At 38.3% G+C, this 15194-nt stretch overlaps 1 protein-coding gene across 2 annotated transcripts; it reads right to left on the reverse strand.

The window, feature by feature from the left end:
* Nucleotides 1-435: 435 nt before the first annotated feature.
* Nucleotides 436-7942, reverse strand: LOC122669901 (NADP-dependent malic enzyme). 2 transcript variants are annotated; one of them, XM_043866799.1, is made up of 20 exons: nucleotides 7911-7942; nucleotides 7350-7627; nucleotides 5302-5422; nucleotides 5097-5171; nucleotides 4835-4986; nucleotides 4639-4744; nucleotides 4432-4497; nucleotides 4062-4157; nucleotides 3886-3957; nucleotides 3672-3755; nucleotides 3482-3580; nucleotides 2321-2368; nucleotides 2180-2233; nucleotides 1976-2074; nucleotides 1778-1867; nucleotides 1625-1702; nucleotides 1420-1494; nucleotides 1225-1315; nucleotides 835-963; nucleotides 436-736 (listed from the first exon to the last, which is right to left on the reverse strand). In XM_043866799.1, the coding sequence occupies exons 1-20, from the start codon at nucleotides 7938-7940 to the stop codon at nucleotides 648-650; spliced, it is 1932 nt and encodes a 643-aa protein (XP_043722734.1). In that variant the 5' UTR covers nucleotides 7941-7942; the 3' UTR covers nucleotides 436-647. The 2 variants fall into 2 exon arrangements, with proteins under 2 accessions (XP_043722734.1, XP_043722735.1); XM_043866800.1 differs by lacking the exons at nucleotides 436-736; nucleotides 835-963 and adding an exon at nucleotides 1000-1111 and having other exon boundaries at nucleotides 1153-1315.
* Between the last annotated feature and the right edge of the window lie 7252 nt (nucleotides 7943-15194).

The raw sequence follows: 15194 nt of genomic DNA on the forward strand, positions 1-15194 counted from the left end.
TATGTTTCCAAAATGCTTTCGATACCTTTTCCACCCTCTCCCACCCTACGGTTAATGGAATCTCATCACCCATCGTGGAGGAACACCGAGTCCCAAAGTAGAATAAGAATGCTCGGAAAAAAAAAAAACTTTTATAGTAGAGGTATCATAAAGACTGAACATAAACTGTGCTGTACATTTTCTATTAGTTGAGAGACTTGCATAGATAATATATTTTTGTCAAGGAAAAGGTTCTCCAAGACATCAGGAGAGGAAGTCTCTTTTTTTCTCCTCATATGAAATGACCTCATTACCCTCCTAAGTACGAAACCGTTCTTCCACACTTCATTGGTGCATTCCCTTATGCACACTCTTGCTTAGAAAACCCTCTCCCTTTTGCCAACTAGAACCTTTGAGTACTCGAGAGTAATATCATTCCATTTCATCATATCACACTTGGATCTTTAAAAGACTATTATTTATTTCATATAAATTTAAATGAGACATTTTCAAGTTCCAAACTTGAACCAAACAGAAACAAAAGTTACATTACTAACAGGGAAGACACAAAGGGCAAAATAGAGAAGGTACTGCAGAAGAAGAAAAAAAAGTACAGAGGTTTAAAAACCAAACAAGACTTCAAGAACTGCCGGGACATCTCCACCAATTCACCGGTAGTTTCTGTAGGTAGGACTGTACATGCAACTCTCTGCATACTTAACCAGGTTTTCCGGTCGAGGGAGACGGGTTGCTAAACCTACACAAGCAAACATATTGGATATGATTAGTTAAATTTTAGAAATGAGGAAACGCAGAGTTTGCATTACCTGAATCCAATTAGAGTAAAGAACTCACCTAGTTCATATGCTTTAGCAGCTACATTTGCAGCAATATGTGCAGATATCTTTCTGATATTAGAAAATGGAGGATAGAGTAGGCCTTTATCGCAATGCTCCTGTGTCACCTGTGCAGCCAATCCTTCCGCTGTTCCAAGGCGGAAAAGACACAACAAAAATGCTAGTAAGTGACCATTCATCTAAAGTATATTACAATGGAAAACAAGGTTTGGCACCCAAATGTTCCTAATATTCAACATTTAATCCTACTCAATGGAACTGTAACTTGCACAACCCTTATAGGTCTTTGTATATTTCGTTCATATAGTTACAGAACTTGTAAAGAGAAACTGTACAGTCCAGCCATTAGCAATCATTCAAATTTAAAACAATTTCTTGGTGCACTTACATGCTGCCAAAAGCATCTCATCATGCACACGGATTGCACCAGAAATTAGCAAACCCAATCCAAGTCCAGGGAAAATGTAAGCATTGTTTGACTGAACCAAACAACACAAGGTAAAAAAAGTACGAGTCAGCCATATTAGGGAGACATTTTCCATCTATGGGGAAACACAAAGGATGAAATGAATAATGTTAGGACCTGGCCAGGTACAAAAACTTTCCCATCATATTCAACAGAATCAAATGGACTCCCACTAGCAAAAATTGCACGGCCCTGCAAATTGGGAGAGAGAATTCAGTTTTCAAATTTTTGTTTACAATGTTCAAATCTTCATATGTTTATCTGATCGGATGCATCATGTCTTACTCAATGAGCAGCAGAGAGAAAATTTAATTCATTTTACCTTACTCCATGAGTAGGCTTCTTCAGCTGTGCACTCAGACTGTGAGGTTGGGTTTGAAAGAGCAAGAATGATAGGTTTCTGCATGCCATTTGTATATCAATGTCAGCTTCTAGCACCTGAAGTATAGTGGTGAGAGAGAGATGTACAAAGAACCTCATTAATGGATGACATAGCTTCAACCACCTCCTTCGTAAATGTTTTTCCTACCCCAGAGGTACCAATCAACACAGTTGGCTTGATTGCCTAAGAAAGTAACAACAGACAATAAAGTTAAAAATTTCAAAACTGTCCAGCAACACACACACACACACACACACGGAGGGAGAGGAGGAAAGAGAGAGGAGTAGCGACCTTGACAGCATCCAGAAGTGTCTTAGCAGGTTCATGCTCATGAGCCCAAGGTTTTTTGAAAAATTGAAGGGACTCCTTTCGAGAGCTAACAATCAATCCCTGCACTAGGAACAAAATTACTATAGAAGTAGAAAAGAGAATTGGAAATAAATAAAGGTAATCTGCATTTTAAGCAAGAAGTTAAAGTGCTCAGTCTTTCATTACCTTTGAGTCCACAAGCCAAATTTTCTTGCGATTCTCTTCCAATGGAGCTTTTGTCTGCAAAGAAGATAAAATATAAATCTCATTGCATCAAGAGTTATTCTACATAAAAATGTTTTTAAGTGTCAGCAGAAAGTTAAAAACCTGTTTCGACATCTCAAGAGCTATGAGTTCAGCTATACCGGTACCAGCCTGCAATCACAGTAAGGACATCACTGAGGCTTTATATATAGAATCTTAACATGTACAGAAGTATCTTCAATATTGTGTCAACACAGTTCACTGAAGAACCATAGAGACAAGAAATTAAAAACACCGGGTAATAAAATATAGGCATATTGATGCAATGCCTCAACTTGGATTCTTGCAAGCCAGAACTAGAAATTCAGAACAACTGCAGATTAAGCCTGCAAGTGAAGTCCATTCCACAAACTCAATTTGAAAAACCTTCAAGCTGACCATCTAGCTCATATAGGTTCCATAGGATTTTATAACTGGAGAACCTCCATAAGATCTGCAAGATCGTTTAAGCTTCTAGATTTGCTTTTTTTAGTTTAAAGAACAGTTCTAGCATCGGATTAGGTAATATTGGTAGCTCACCAAAGAAGCATCTTTTCAATTCCTTACAAACTCCCCAAAAACAAGGACGAAAAATAACTCTGGCTACTCCATTTTGAGTTTATCAGTAAGACTCAAAGGGGCATTGCTTGAAGGTGAGACTACTTCAAAATTTCCTAAAGCAGCAGTAGATAGGGTCTCCTTGTACTTGGACCTTCCCCAATATAGTCTAGTAATGTAGGGTTTTAGTTTGTCCTGGTCTCCAGGCTTTCATGTTTTGTTTTGTACTATATTTACATAGCTAATAGCTTCACTTTAAAAAAAAAAAAAAAAAAGGGGATGCCCCCCCCCCCCCCTCTTCTCTGTAGTCTGTCAATATCTCTAATTGTCTCTGCTGAAATTGATAAGACTACCATTACATATCAATTTCTTCTTTCAGACCTAAAAACCCTATACTGAACATGTATCCCGAAATCCCAACCTCACTTGGACAATAATTAACCCAAACTTATTTAACAGTCATTACAGTCAGAGCCTTATTTGTATCACAAACTTGGTCTGAAAAGCACTACAGCCTCTCCGGATTGATTTCAGCGTTTGTTGCACCTATGCTCAAAGATGAAACAATGACCATTTATCGAAGTGGGAGGCTTCAGTGTGCACAAATACATCAACCCCCCCCCCCCGGTGGAGGGCAAAATAGTGATTATAATGGAAAATCGGAGGAAAAAAGAAGTGGAGATGCACCTCTCCAGCACCAAGAAATAAGAACGTATGCTCAGCCAAAGTTCCCCCAACTAGCTTCAGTGCTGCAACAAGCCCTGCAAGGACCACTGCTGCTGTTCCCTACAAAGGAACAAAAACCATAGATTGAAGTTAAACTCATGCTTCCCAGAGAAACAAATACAACAACATTTGGAACCTTCTTCAGTTTTACCTGTATATCATCATTGAACATGAGATGGGTTGTTCCATATTTTGCAAGCAGGTCAAAGGCATTGTGGTTTGCAAAATCTTCGAACTGTGGAATGCAGGAGAAAAAAAATCAGAGGATGCTATAGTAGCACAAATAAGCTTTGAGTCGACCTTCAGAAAGTTTTGCAATTACTTAGTTCATTATAAATCTCATTGACACACTGAACATATGGTACCTGTATGAGGACTTTCTCCCCATACTGCTGCTTAACTGCACACATGAATTCATGTAGAAGATTGGCATATTCCTGCAATCAGAAGGTACAAAACCACATTTAGTACAATAGGAAATATACAACCATAAAAAACTCCATAAGTTTCTCATATTAATTGAGCCTGCAAGTTATAAGACCTGGCCAGTTGCTCTCTTCTGCCTGAGCCCAATGTAGAACTCATCATTCAACAACTCCTCATTGTTTGTACCCACATCAATGGTTATAGGTAAGCACTGCAAATGCAACAAATATTTCATTTTCTATAACTGAAAAAGAAGATAAGGGATCATGATCAGAAGTTAAAAAGGTTGGATTAGAGTCAATTGTCATCTCCATGTGAGGGCTAGCTTATGCAACTGACTTGCCAAAGTCCAATCAAATAAATGCAGTTGAATCAAGAACTACTGTCGCAGACCACAATTGAGATTGCATTCACCAATAAAGATTCATTCTAGTTTCAACAGCTGATCAATCAAAGTAGGCAATCTTAATTATGGAAATGCTTACCGAAGAAGGACGAACACCCCCAAGTGCTGTATACAGCGCAAGTTTGCCAACAGGAATTCCCATCCCCTGAGAACATTTTAGACATGGTCATCAATGACTCCCCAGGACCAATCAAAGATACCAGAGACAGAAATGCTTACCCAACTGAAACCACTATTTCGGATAGTGATAGTCATGAATTTAAAAAGATCAGCCTAAAATTATTACCTGGCAACCAAGATCCCCTAGCCCCAAAATCCGCTCACCATCAGTCACAACAATAACTTGGATACTTTTCTCGGGCCAGTTCTTCAACACCTCAAGAATCTTTCCCCTGCAAGAATTGACTACTTTGTGATGAAGAAGAAGATACACATTATACATTTGAGCTACAATGGAAAAGGGGTTTATTAAACAGCCATACTTCTCTTTCAAGCTGATGTATAGACCCTGTGGACGCCTGAAGATGCTTCCATATTTCTGGCAAGCCTCACCAACAGTTGGTGTATAGACAACAGGAAGCAATTCCTCAACATGATCAATGAGAAGCTTATAGAATAGCCTTTCATTCCTTTCCTGTAAACCAAGATGGAATACACAAATAAAACAACATTCAAAAACCCAGAGACGCCATCAATTGAAACACAGAATACAACAATTGACCAGGATGGTTGGTGAGTGTCTACCTGAAGATCCATCATAGCCATGTATCTCTGCAATGGGACTTGATAATTACGGAGATTTTTCATTGTTTTCCTCACCTGATGTTTAGAATCGTGCAAAGAGAGAGGGTTATTAATCAAGAATGTGTGGACTTGGTTTAATTTTTTCTTTTAAAAAAAGGAAGCAATAATTAAAGTCTGAACTGCACCACAGCTTTGTTAATGTAACCTGAAGTTCTTGTGATATAACTATTGGGGGGAGAAGGCCACACAAGTAGTGAGAATCCCTCTCTTTCTCGGTGAAGGCAAGCCCTTTGTTGTGGTGTGGATCCCTCAACAAAGTATACCCACTACATGACGAGGAAAAAAAAGACAATTCAGAAGATTCAGCTGAAGAAACAAAATACAGATCCCATATACAAATGTACAGCCTAAGGAGGTGATGCATAACAGAGATGGATACATCCAAAAAGTAGTAGATGGAAACTGCGACAAAACAATATCACCAACACCACAATCAAACAAAGGCACAATGAATCTAATGTCCCAAAGACTGACTTATTGAACAAAACAACATTCCCAACACCAAATCTAACAAAGAGCAGCAAGCCTGATGAATCTAAAGTAACCTTCTGATTGAACTTTTTTTCCCACGCGGATCAGTAAACTATTGAAAATAAATTACCCACTGAAAAATGTAGACAACTCTTCAGGAGTTGTTTTACGAGCAGTATTTGGAGGCCATCCTCAATGAGTTAACTAGATGTTAGAATCAGAACGAAAGAGGTGATGATAGCGTTTAGATTAAATTCCACAGGCGCTCATGCTGGCTTCACAACTGTAACTGAGGTGGTGTCAAATTGCAATCTCTCATGTATGGTTAAAGGGGGATTAAAACAAATTTCTCTAACAAATAACGCCACAGATCAGTTGAAAACTCTCTGACTACCATACTGAAATACATGAGGCTAAAATGCACTATATGTAACTACCCCGTAGAATGCCAAAGGTTAGAACCGACTCCAGTTACCCAGCCCCCACCCAACTGACCCTGTTAAACAGGAATTGCACCAGATTGTGGCCATTTTCCAAAGTACCAAGAAAGACTTAGGTACCATTATGAGCATCCCAGTGCACAAGGCTCCTGCTACTGCAGCGTCTGGGCGGGGCAAATGTGCGCAGCCTTACCCCCTGATTCACAGGAGAGGCTGTTTCCAACTTAGGTACCATTATATATACACAAAAAAGGATTTTCATTTTTTTTTTCTCAATAATTACACAAAAATTCATTTCCTTTTTTTTTTTTTTTTTTTATACACAAAAAAGTTGTTTACATTGCATGTACAGTTGAATAAGATGAACCATCTTAGATGCACAAATTGTATGAGTCCTTTTGCTACCGTGTTAACAGGAAAAGGAGTTCAGAATAGAGCACCTCGTGGTAGTAAACTTCGAGTTTTCTATGAGATAAACTACAAAGAAGTAGGAAAATAAGCCACTAGCAGAGTGGGATGCCGTTGGGATAACTCACAGGCATGCTGATAGCCATAACTGCAGTGTGTGCTTTAGAGAGAGACTAGCTGGGAGCATATAGTCCTCATTCCCAAATTGATATGAATGACACAAAGAGGTGCAATTATTACTGAATTAAATGAATTCACTGCAGGGAAGAGGCAAAAATAATAACAGAGAAAAGCTAAAAATAGTGGAAACCAACATTCCTAGGTCAGAAATTAAACTGTACAACCACAAAATAATTTAACAAAACCCACAAAAAAAAAAAAGAAGAACGAACTAAAAATTAAAAAAAAAAAGAAAAAAGAAACCAGATCCAAAAGAATTTTATAAAATTTTCAACTGAGCCTCCACAAGATTGAATAAACTCAAAACAGAAAAGAAAAGGCTTGTGGTTTGCCATTTCGTTCGCCAATACTAGATCCAAAAGAAATATATAAACCTAACAAAGAGAAAGACAAAATAAGATGTCCACTAAAATAACTACAGAAACAGGTTTGCTTCTGGGTCGCATCATATAGATCTATACAACTCATCCACAAAGAAATGAATGAACAATTAGAGAGAAAAAAAACAACATAGAATCCCTTATAAACGAGTGGTAGGGACAATCAAACACACAGAATATTAAAAGATCTACCCAACAGATATAACCAAAACAAGAAATAGAAATCATCGATCACCAACCCTCCCTCTCAGCAAAAAGAAGAAAAGAAGAGAATTAGTACAGATTTAAGAAAGGAGAAGGAATGATTGTTTCACCTAGCAACGGAATAGGTCCAAGGTGTGACGAGCTGGTCCACAGTGGCAGAATCCTCACCATAAGTATCCTCAACGCCACCACCAACAGTGGATTTAGGGTCCATATCCAGCACCGAAGCACCGTCTCTCATCTCCTTCAAAGTACTCTCCATCACTGCCTTAACTTTCCTCTCCCCTGTTCGTCCTTTTGAGCTAAGAGCCACCACCACTGCAGCTGACGCTTTTCTCTGAGTATGAGAGAATCTAGAAATACCACATAAACTAGTGGAGGATTTCTGCTTACAATCAAGAAGACAACCCAGCAACCACTTTTATACCCAATTTTCAAACACATCCAAAATTCCAAACTTTGTTTTCATTTTGAAAATCCAAAAACAGAAGACCAGAAATAAAAAAATAAAAAATCTTCCTGTCTAAATGTCAACAAAGCCATTGAATGACGAGGACAGCCACCGTTTACCAAATGGCAACCAATAAAAAAGAAGAAATAATTTTCTTCTTTCCACTCTTAGTGGGCTTATTAAAAATCAAATTTTTGGAATTGGGTTTAATTTATATTACCGGGAAACTGCTTATCTCTAATGAAATCATGGCCACAGGTGTAAGAAATGAAAAGGAAATGGAGTCCAATCCAACCGCTTTTGTCTCTGTTCGACGGAAAACTTTAGCTAAGAATGAAAGAACGTGAGGAGAGAGGTTCTTCTGGGGAACCCCTCTCTCTCTCTTTCTTTCTTTACTTCTCAACTCTTGTAGTCTTGTGGGTTTAGAATGAGACTGGTTTTAAAGGGAATCAAAATTGAAACAAATAATAAAGAATGAAAAGGGAAGCTTCAAGCTTCAGAATTCAGAGATTTTTCGGCTTTGTGGAAATATAATTAACGACAAGATATCAATCTCAACTAGTCATATCATGTCATTTCGTTTTCAGGTTTTTAAAGTAGAAATTGCTTTGGCTTTGGTCTTTGGATATCCTTTCGTTATTCGTTAATGGCCTGAGAGTTGCAATTCCCAGCTGAGCTGAGCTGAACTCCTGACTCATTCGTATTACACATTTTCACAATTCCTTGATGGACGGGTCGGCGCGAGCCGTTTTATTAGGTGTTTCATATTTAATGACCAAACTACAGTCTTCAGCAAACTCATGTCGGACCCAATTTTTGACATATAAATAGGTGTCAAATCATCGGTTCGGCCCAATTTTGATCGGATTGAATTGGTTTTGATATGAGAATGTGTGAGATCAAAATCAAACCGTTAGGGAATTTTAATTTTCGATTAGCTTCGATTTATTTTGGCTTTTTAGTATTGATTAATACTGGTTCAGATCGGTTTGTTTTCAGGTTTGAAATTGCGATGAAAACTTATATTATTAACTTGTAATGAAGACAAATTCAAGAAAAAAACATTTTAAATCATCTTCTTAGGTGAAGTAAATAAATAAAAATAGTTAGGTATAGGGAAATTGATTTGATATATTGATGTTGTAATCGAAACAAAAAGAAAGAAATTGTAAAGAGAGAGATAACTGATATAGAAATCAATGGATAAATAGTATTATAAACTTATCATTGTATATCATTGTAAGGAGAAGATAACTAATATTGAAATCAATAGATATCTAATCCGTGAAAACTAATATTGGTATCACAAAATGAACCCTACTAGAAAATCATTTATTTAATTGTCTAACTAATTTTGTATATGGAAACACTGTTACAAATCAATTTTTCTATTCATAACATATATATATATATATATATATATATATATATATATATATGGTTTGTGCTTTGACGGCTTTTGGTAAGAGATCGTCCCTGTTTTCTTGTTCTTTTTGTTTCTTTCTCCCATGAGAGACATGGTCGCATTGGTTATGGATAGTAAATGGATCGGATTTGATTTGGATAGTGCTATATCCGCATCCAATTAGCTTTCGAAAGGATTCGGATAATGCTAAACGGATACGGACACGGATATAGATCAGATATTTTATCTGTTTACATGTAAATATAGTTTTTCGGATAGTTATAACCTATCTGTATCCCCAATCGTTTAATTTTCGGACGGATTCGAATAATGCTAAACGCATATAAAAACAGACTTCGATTATTCATTTACACACCTAATTATGGATAAACCTAACTAGTAACAAACAAAGATCCTTTTTACGTTAGTTTCAGTCCTCCAGGCTTGACAAGGTAAGTCCTGAGTCTCTGGCCCTTCTTTATATGGGCGATTCTTTAAAAGGAAAAATAATGTTGGGATCTGGGAGAGGAGAAAATATACATAAAAAAACCCACACAAAGTTTGGGATTGCTCTGCGTTTTGTTTGCTATTAACAAACAAATGGACAGTTCAACAACACCCAAGGAAGGCTTTTCTTTCTCTTGTTCCAGAAATCCGCCCAAAACCTTATTTGGATTTCTATCAAATACGAGGGTCTCTCTCTGTATACGCAGGTGATGTCGCCAGCAAGCGATGGACGCACTCCTCATTTGGTCAAACTCGGACTCTCTGTCTCTCTCTCTTACTCAAACACACGCGGACACAGAGACACGTTTGGCCTATCTAATTAATTGCCATTTGCTGATGGTGTCGATGATCGATTGATCATCACCAAGCGAACTCTCTACAGTTCCTTGGTTTACGGAATCGTATCGGTTTTGCAAATTATCGGATACTGTATTAGTGACACCATACAGACAAGGGGGTAAAATGATTAAAAATCCATTTTTAAAAGAGAATCAGGGGTGAATTTGTCCAATACAGACTTGTGCCGATACCGATCTGATATCATATCAGTTTCCGAATGACCTGTACCTGTTCCAATATCATGCACTAAAACCATGCTTCATACAAAAAACCCCCCTTGGGAACATGTCCTCGTTCGGGAAGAGAAAAGAAACCCCCTTCCTAAAGTGTTAAAAAGTCTGGTTTAGTATTACCGGAAAACAAAAAAGATCTGATTTAGTTTAGTTCGGTTTGGTTCAACATGCTTAGGGATAGAAATTGAAATCAAATCGTTTAACCAAACGGTTTTAATAACAAAATCTGAATCGTTTATTAAATGGATTTAGTTTAAATGGTTTTATTACAATTTTTGTAATTTTTTATTCAAACAACTTTTTTTTCTTTAAATTTTGTATTGAAATAGATGTAAATTTAACATTGAATTGCATTGTTTATTATTATATATAATTTTTTTAATAATTGTAAAATTATTGTTGTTTATTCTAACCATGAATGACTTCACTTACTATATAAATATTAATTGATCTTAAAAGATTTACCATTGGTTAAGTTTAAACAATTCTCTCAAAATTGAAATCAAAACCAACCATTTATTAAACGATTTCACGATTTCGATTTAAATTGTTCAATTCGTTTCAATTTGGTTTTGACACCCTTAGGGCTCCTGAATTTTTATCCTCTCCTGTTACAGCACGGTGCTACAACGCATCGTAAGGCGGCTACAGAGGCTATGTGTACCATGTGGGGCTCGCTATGCCACATGGCCTCTGCAGTGCCGCACGATGCATTACAACACCATGCTGTAACAGGAGAGGATAACGATTCTACGGCTCCTTGCTGTTTCTTCTGTAACTCTCTTTTATTCTCTGTTCATAATAAGTAAAGAATAAATGCAAAAGACAATCCCTACTGTTTCTCATCTCATCAAGCTTTAGAGGTAAAAAAAAAAGAAACCGTTGTTGGGAAAATTCCTATAAGCTTCTTATACTACTTGCGTTGTGGTGACCACTGTTAGCAAAAACACGTTTTAAACACGTTCCCATATTTTACCATTTTAAACACGTTTTGCCGTATGTTTTCCAAACATACGGTAAAAAAGGGCAAACGGCAAGCATTTCCGTTTGAAATGCGTTTAAAACACGTTTCCATTTTTTTGGCGTTTTTTAAGACCTTGGACTTAACTGATCATATCTCTGTCTCCCGAACTCTGATCGGCTTAATTCTTTCACCGACGTAAAGATGACTCGAAGGGCTACATTTTTCATGATATCACCTTCAATTCAAAGTCAATGCATGGATACCGAAAATAGAAGCATGTATTTCAAATAAAAATTCCTCAATTTATATGAGAATAGTGGCGTTTTTTTTGTTCCATTTTTTTGAAGTATAAACGTTTAAAACCCGTACCATCCGTTTTCTATTTTTTACCGTTCTCTATTTTTTTTACCGTTTTATTTGACCGTCTGTTTGCAATTTTTTACCATTTAAAACCCATACCATAAAACTCCGTTTTATTACCGTTCCCTTTTTTGCTAACTATGGTGGTGACCAACTCAACCAAAACTATGTGATTGGATTAGCAAGATAACTCGTCAAACCCTCTCCCATGCATCCTTCCTTTGCTGGGTACTTGTGGAGGGCTAGGAATGATATGGTTTTCAAAACAAAAGACTGGAGAGTGCTTGAGGATATTTTAGTTGCAGAAAAAGCATACCATATTTTTAATCAGTAAATTTTCAGATCTTTATCCTCTCAATTTGTCTGTCCGTACTTGACGTCAAGTACATCTAACAGAGGGGGCAAAAATGACTATCCTACCCTCTGCCTGAACACATTGCCCAAGGTGAGGTCTGTTGGACAAGTGTGTGTCCATCAAACCCGGTTCGGTCCGATTCAACCCGGTTCACCTTTGTATTGAACATTTATACATTTTAGTTTAATATTGTCACATGCGATATAAACTTTTTGAGCATTATGTGTCCGTAAGTTATACTTAAAATGGTAGTCACGACTAGGGTTTGGGCTGGGCACCCTTATCATATGGTCGTCGCATTGGGTATGCTTAGATATGTGATGTCAGGGTACGAATGTGAGTGCTCATATGTTTGATGTGTGCATTGGCGAAGAATCTACTTTGTCGATTCCCTCATGTATTACTGCCAGATGTAGGAAGGGATAGACATATGTCATCGACACCCTGCACTGAGGGAACCCTGTCACTTTGCAAAGTGTGATCGCATTCTTTGGTTCATCAATGACTGAGACTCAAGCAAGTCAAAGTCGGTGTTCTGGGAATGCATGAACACTTTGTGAGTGAAGGAGTTATCCAACACGGCCACCACTACCCGATTGGGGAACACCAAGATAGAGACTGTCTGTGCATGGTTGGATCAGAATCTGGATCCAGTAGCGTTTTGGAAATGATTTTGCAAAATTTATTTTACATAAAATAATACATTATTTATAGTTATTTCAAATAAAGTGTTTTATCAAGTTTTGCGGGACCCGATCGGATGCACAAACGCTCTTATATGGACATGTACTATGGATTGGGGTTTGGCAGTACATGTGTACATGCCATAGATTCCATAATGATGGTGTTGATTAGTGGGGGGGTTGTATATGATAAATTGTTATCATATAGGGAGTTATTTAGAATTTGCTAATTTAATTGGCTCTTTATTTAATTAATGGATTTGGTGCTAATTATAATTATCTATTAATAATTAAATAAAGAATCTAATTAATACTCTCCCTATTAGATTCTGCTTCTTCATCTGTGTAGCACTTTGAGTTTAAACAGAGCTGCCAGACTGAGAGAGAAAGAGAGTCAGACTCTCACTAGGGCTCTACTAAATCTATCTAGGATTTAATTAAACTCTATTATTATAAATAGGAGACCATAAAACGCAGAAGAGGGGAGCTCTCCACATTTTTGGAGCAGACACTCTCTCTCCTACATTTTTGGTTTCTCTCTCTCTCCCTCTTGTGATCTCTCTTCTTCTTCTTGCTTCTCTCACCTGTGTTTGAGAGTTAGGGTTTGTGAAACCCTAGATCTGTGCTGAGGAGTTTGAGGGCATCTGGGACTGGCGTGTAGAGCCTTGGTAGCACCATTGGAGGTTCAGATCTGTTTGCTTGGAGCGCTCGCTGGAGGAAGAACCACTGTCTATTGGAGGAGCAACACTTGAGGCTCACCAGGTTAGCAGTTCTTTATTAATTTCTTCTGTTCATTGATTATTAATATTTATGGGATGTGAAAGAAACTCAAATCGCTTTATTGTTGCTGCGCATTCGAATATGGGATGGATCCCTCTTGCCATGTGATGACTAGAGATGTATTTTCTCTGTCCCTAATGTGTTCTATAATTGCGTGGGACATATGAGGGAAGGAGAAACCCTATTAGGGATGCACCAGGGTTCCCATGGGAGACCATGGGAAACCCTAAAATTAAAATGGGGCACCCATGGGGACACCATGGGATAACCCAAGGTGTGTAATACCCTAATTTTCAGTTAATTGGTTTCCCTAGGGAACCATGTTTTTTTTTATCCCTGGACCGTTGTTTGACCAACAAGGTCCACCTCCTTCTATTAGATGTACTTGACGTCAAGTACGGGGCAGGCAAATTGAGAGGATAAAAATTCGTAAATTTCCTCTTCACCAGAAAAAAAAGGGCCAACTCTCCTGCGCTAAACTTCTTTCCAGATTCTCTCAAAAAAAGCAAATTTCACATCTCTTTCTCTATTGATATTTTAAAATTTTCTGAAATGCCCCTATATTGATTGTGGTTCAACCTATTAACCTGGTTCAAGTGAACCAAGCTCCCCTCTACCTGCTCTAAACTTCCAAACCAGTACCACCTCTACTAGCACCATTGTCACCATGGTCTCCTTCTCTTCCCACTCAGTGTTTCTCTCTCTCTCTCTCCCCCTGCTTTATTTCTCTATACCTTCGGTGTTTGTTCAACATTCCAAGCTAGACTCAACTTTCTTGGTCACTGTTCTGTGTGAGTGTGAGGAAATTCTATCAGCGCTCCCTCCTCGTCCCTCAGCAACTCACAATCGCTACCCCTTACCCTGTCCCCGAACCCATCCATGCGACTCCCCAACCTTGACCTTTGCCCCCGCCACCACCCCTAACAAGTGGTAGTTGATGTCTGAATCTTAACGAAAGAGACAAGATATGCACCCTTGTGTCCTCTATGCCTTGCATGCTTTGTCCATTACAGGAAGATCAGCCCTTGTGTCTCACCAATTTTGGCACCATTGCCACCATTACCTTCCATGGCCTCTTTGATATTCTCTCCATCTATGCTACTTTGCTTCCACTGTCTTCATCTTCAATCCCCTCCTCTACTGATGCTTTCACCATCTCCTTCACTAGTCAGTCTGAGCAGCTCATAGGAGGGTCCGTTGTTGGGTCTCTAATCCTCCTTATCATTGGTTGTGCCTAGGGAAGATAAGCTGCACAGTTCGCTTTCAAGTAGCACATATCACTCTACATCAAGCTCGGATGGTCATGGTGGTGGACTGGTGGTACTGAGGGAAGCCATGGCCACCTAGGTTTGTTGCCTGCTCCGACAAGGTTTGTGGGGTGCCAATTTGCAATTACAATCTACCTATGGATGTGATTTTTGTAGAGGGCAGAGATGGAGGTGGGAGTAGGGTAGAGGGCTTTCTCGTCAACGGTGGGGGCAAGGGCATATATATCAAGGTGGATGTTGGAGTATGTCCATCAAACTCGATTTGTTTTCAGTGAAAGGTGGAATTCTTTACATAACAATCTGTAAGGATCTTGCCATATGCATTGATGAATCACAAACATAAACAAGTAAGAAACTAAGTATCGTTCACCAATGAGCCATTAATTTTGGCGAAGCTGGATGAAACCATCGATATTGGTGCTTGTCGAAACTATAGTGATCCTTAGTGTTCCTTTCCTTTCAGTCTTTAATGGAGCTTGGTTTCTTCCTCTTTACCTTAGCCATATGCACACTCGTCAATGAGGATAAGTATGCGTATCCAGGTAGAGAGAGAAGCTGAGTCTCCCTATTAAATAGTTAATATCTAGCCTCTCATAACGGCTAGAAATTA

The sequence above is a fragment of the Telopea speciosissima genome, chromosome 7 (genome assembly GCF_018873765.1).
Source record: "Telopea speciosissima isolate NSW1024214 ecotype Mountain lineage chromosome 7, Tspe_v1, whole genome shotgun sequence".
Taxonomy (NCBI): Eukaryota; Viridiplantae; Streptophyta; class Magnoliopsida; order Proteales; family Proteaceae; genus Telopea; species Telopea speciosissima.

What these genes read in the sequence shown, in the direction of transcription:
- LOC122669901 (XM_043866799.1), bottom strand. Translation starts at nt 7,940, where the DNA reads ATGATTTCATTAGAGATAAGCAGTTTCCCG. An exon ending in CTCTTGAGATGTCGAAACAG is followed by an intron (nt 2,234 to 2,320) that starts GTTTTTAACTTT and finishes TCTTCTTTGCAG; the next exon opens with ACAAAAGCTCCATTGGAAGA. An exon ending in TGCTAAAGCATATGAACTAG is followed by an intron (nt 737 to 834) that starts GTGAGTTCTTTA and finishes TTGCTTGTGTAG; the next exon opens with GTTTAGCAACCCGTCTCCCT.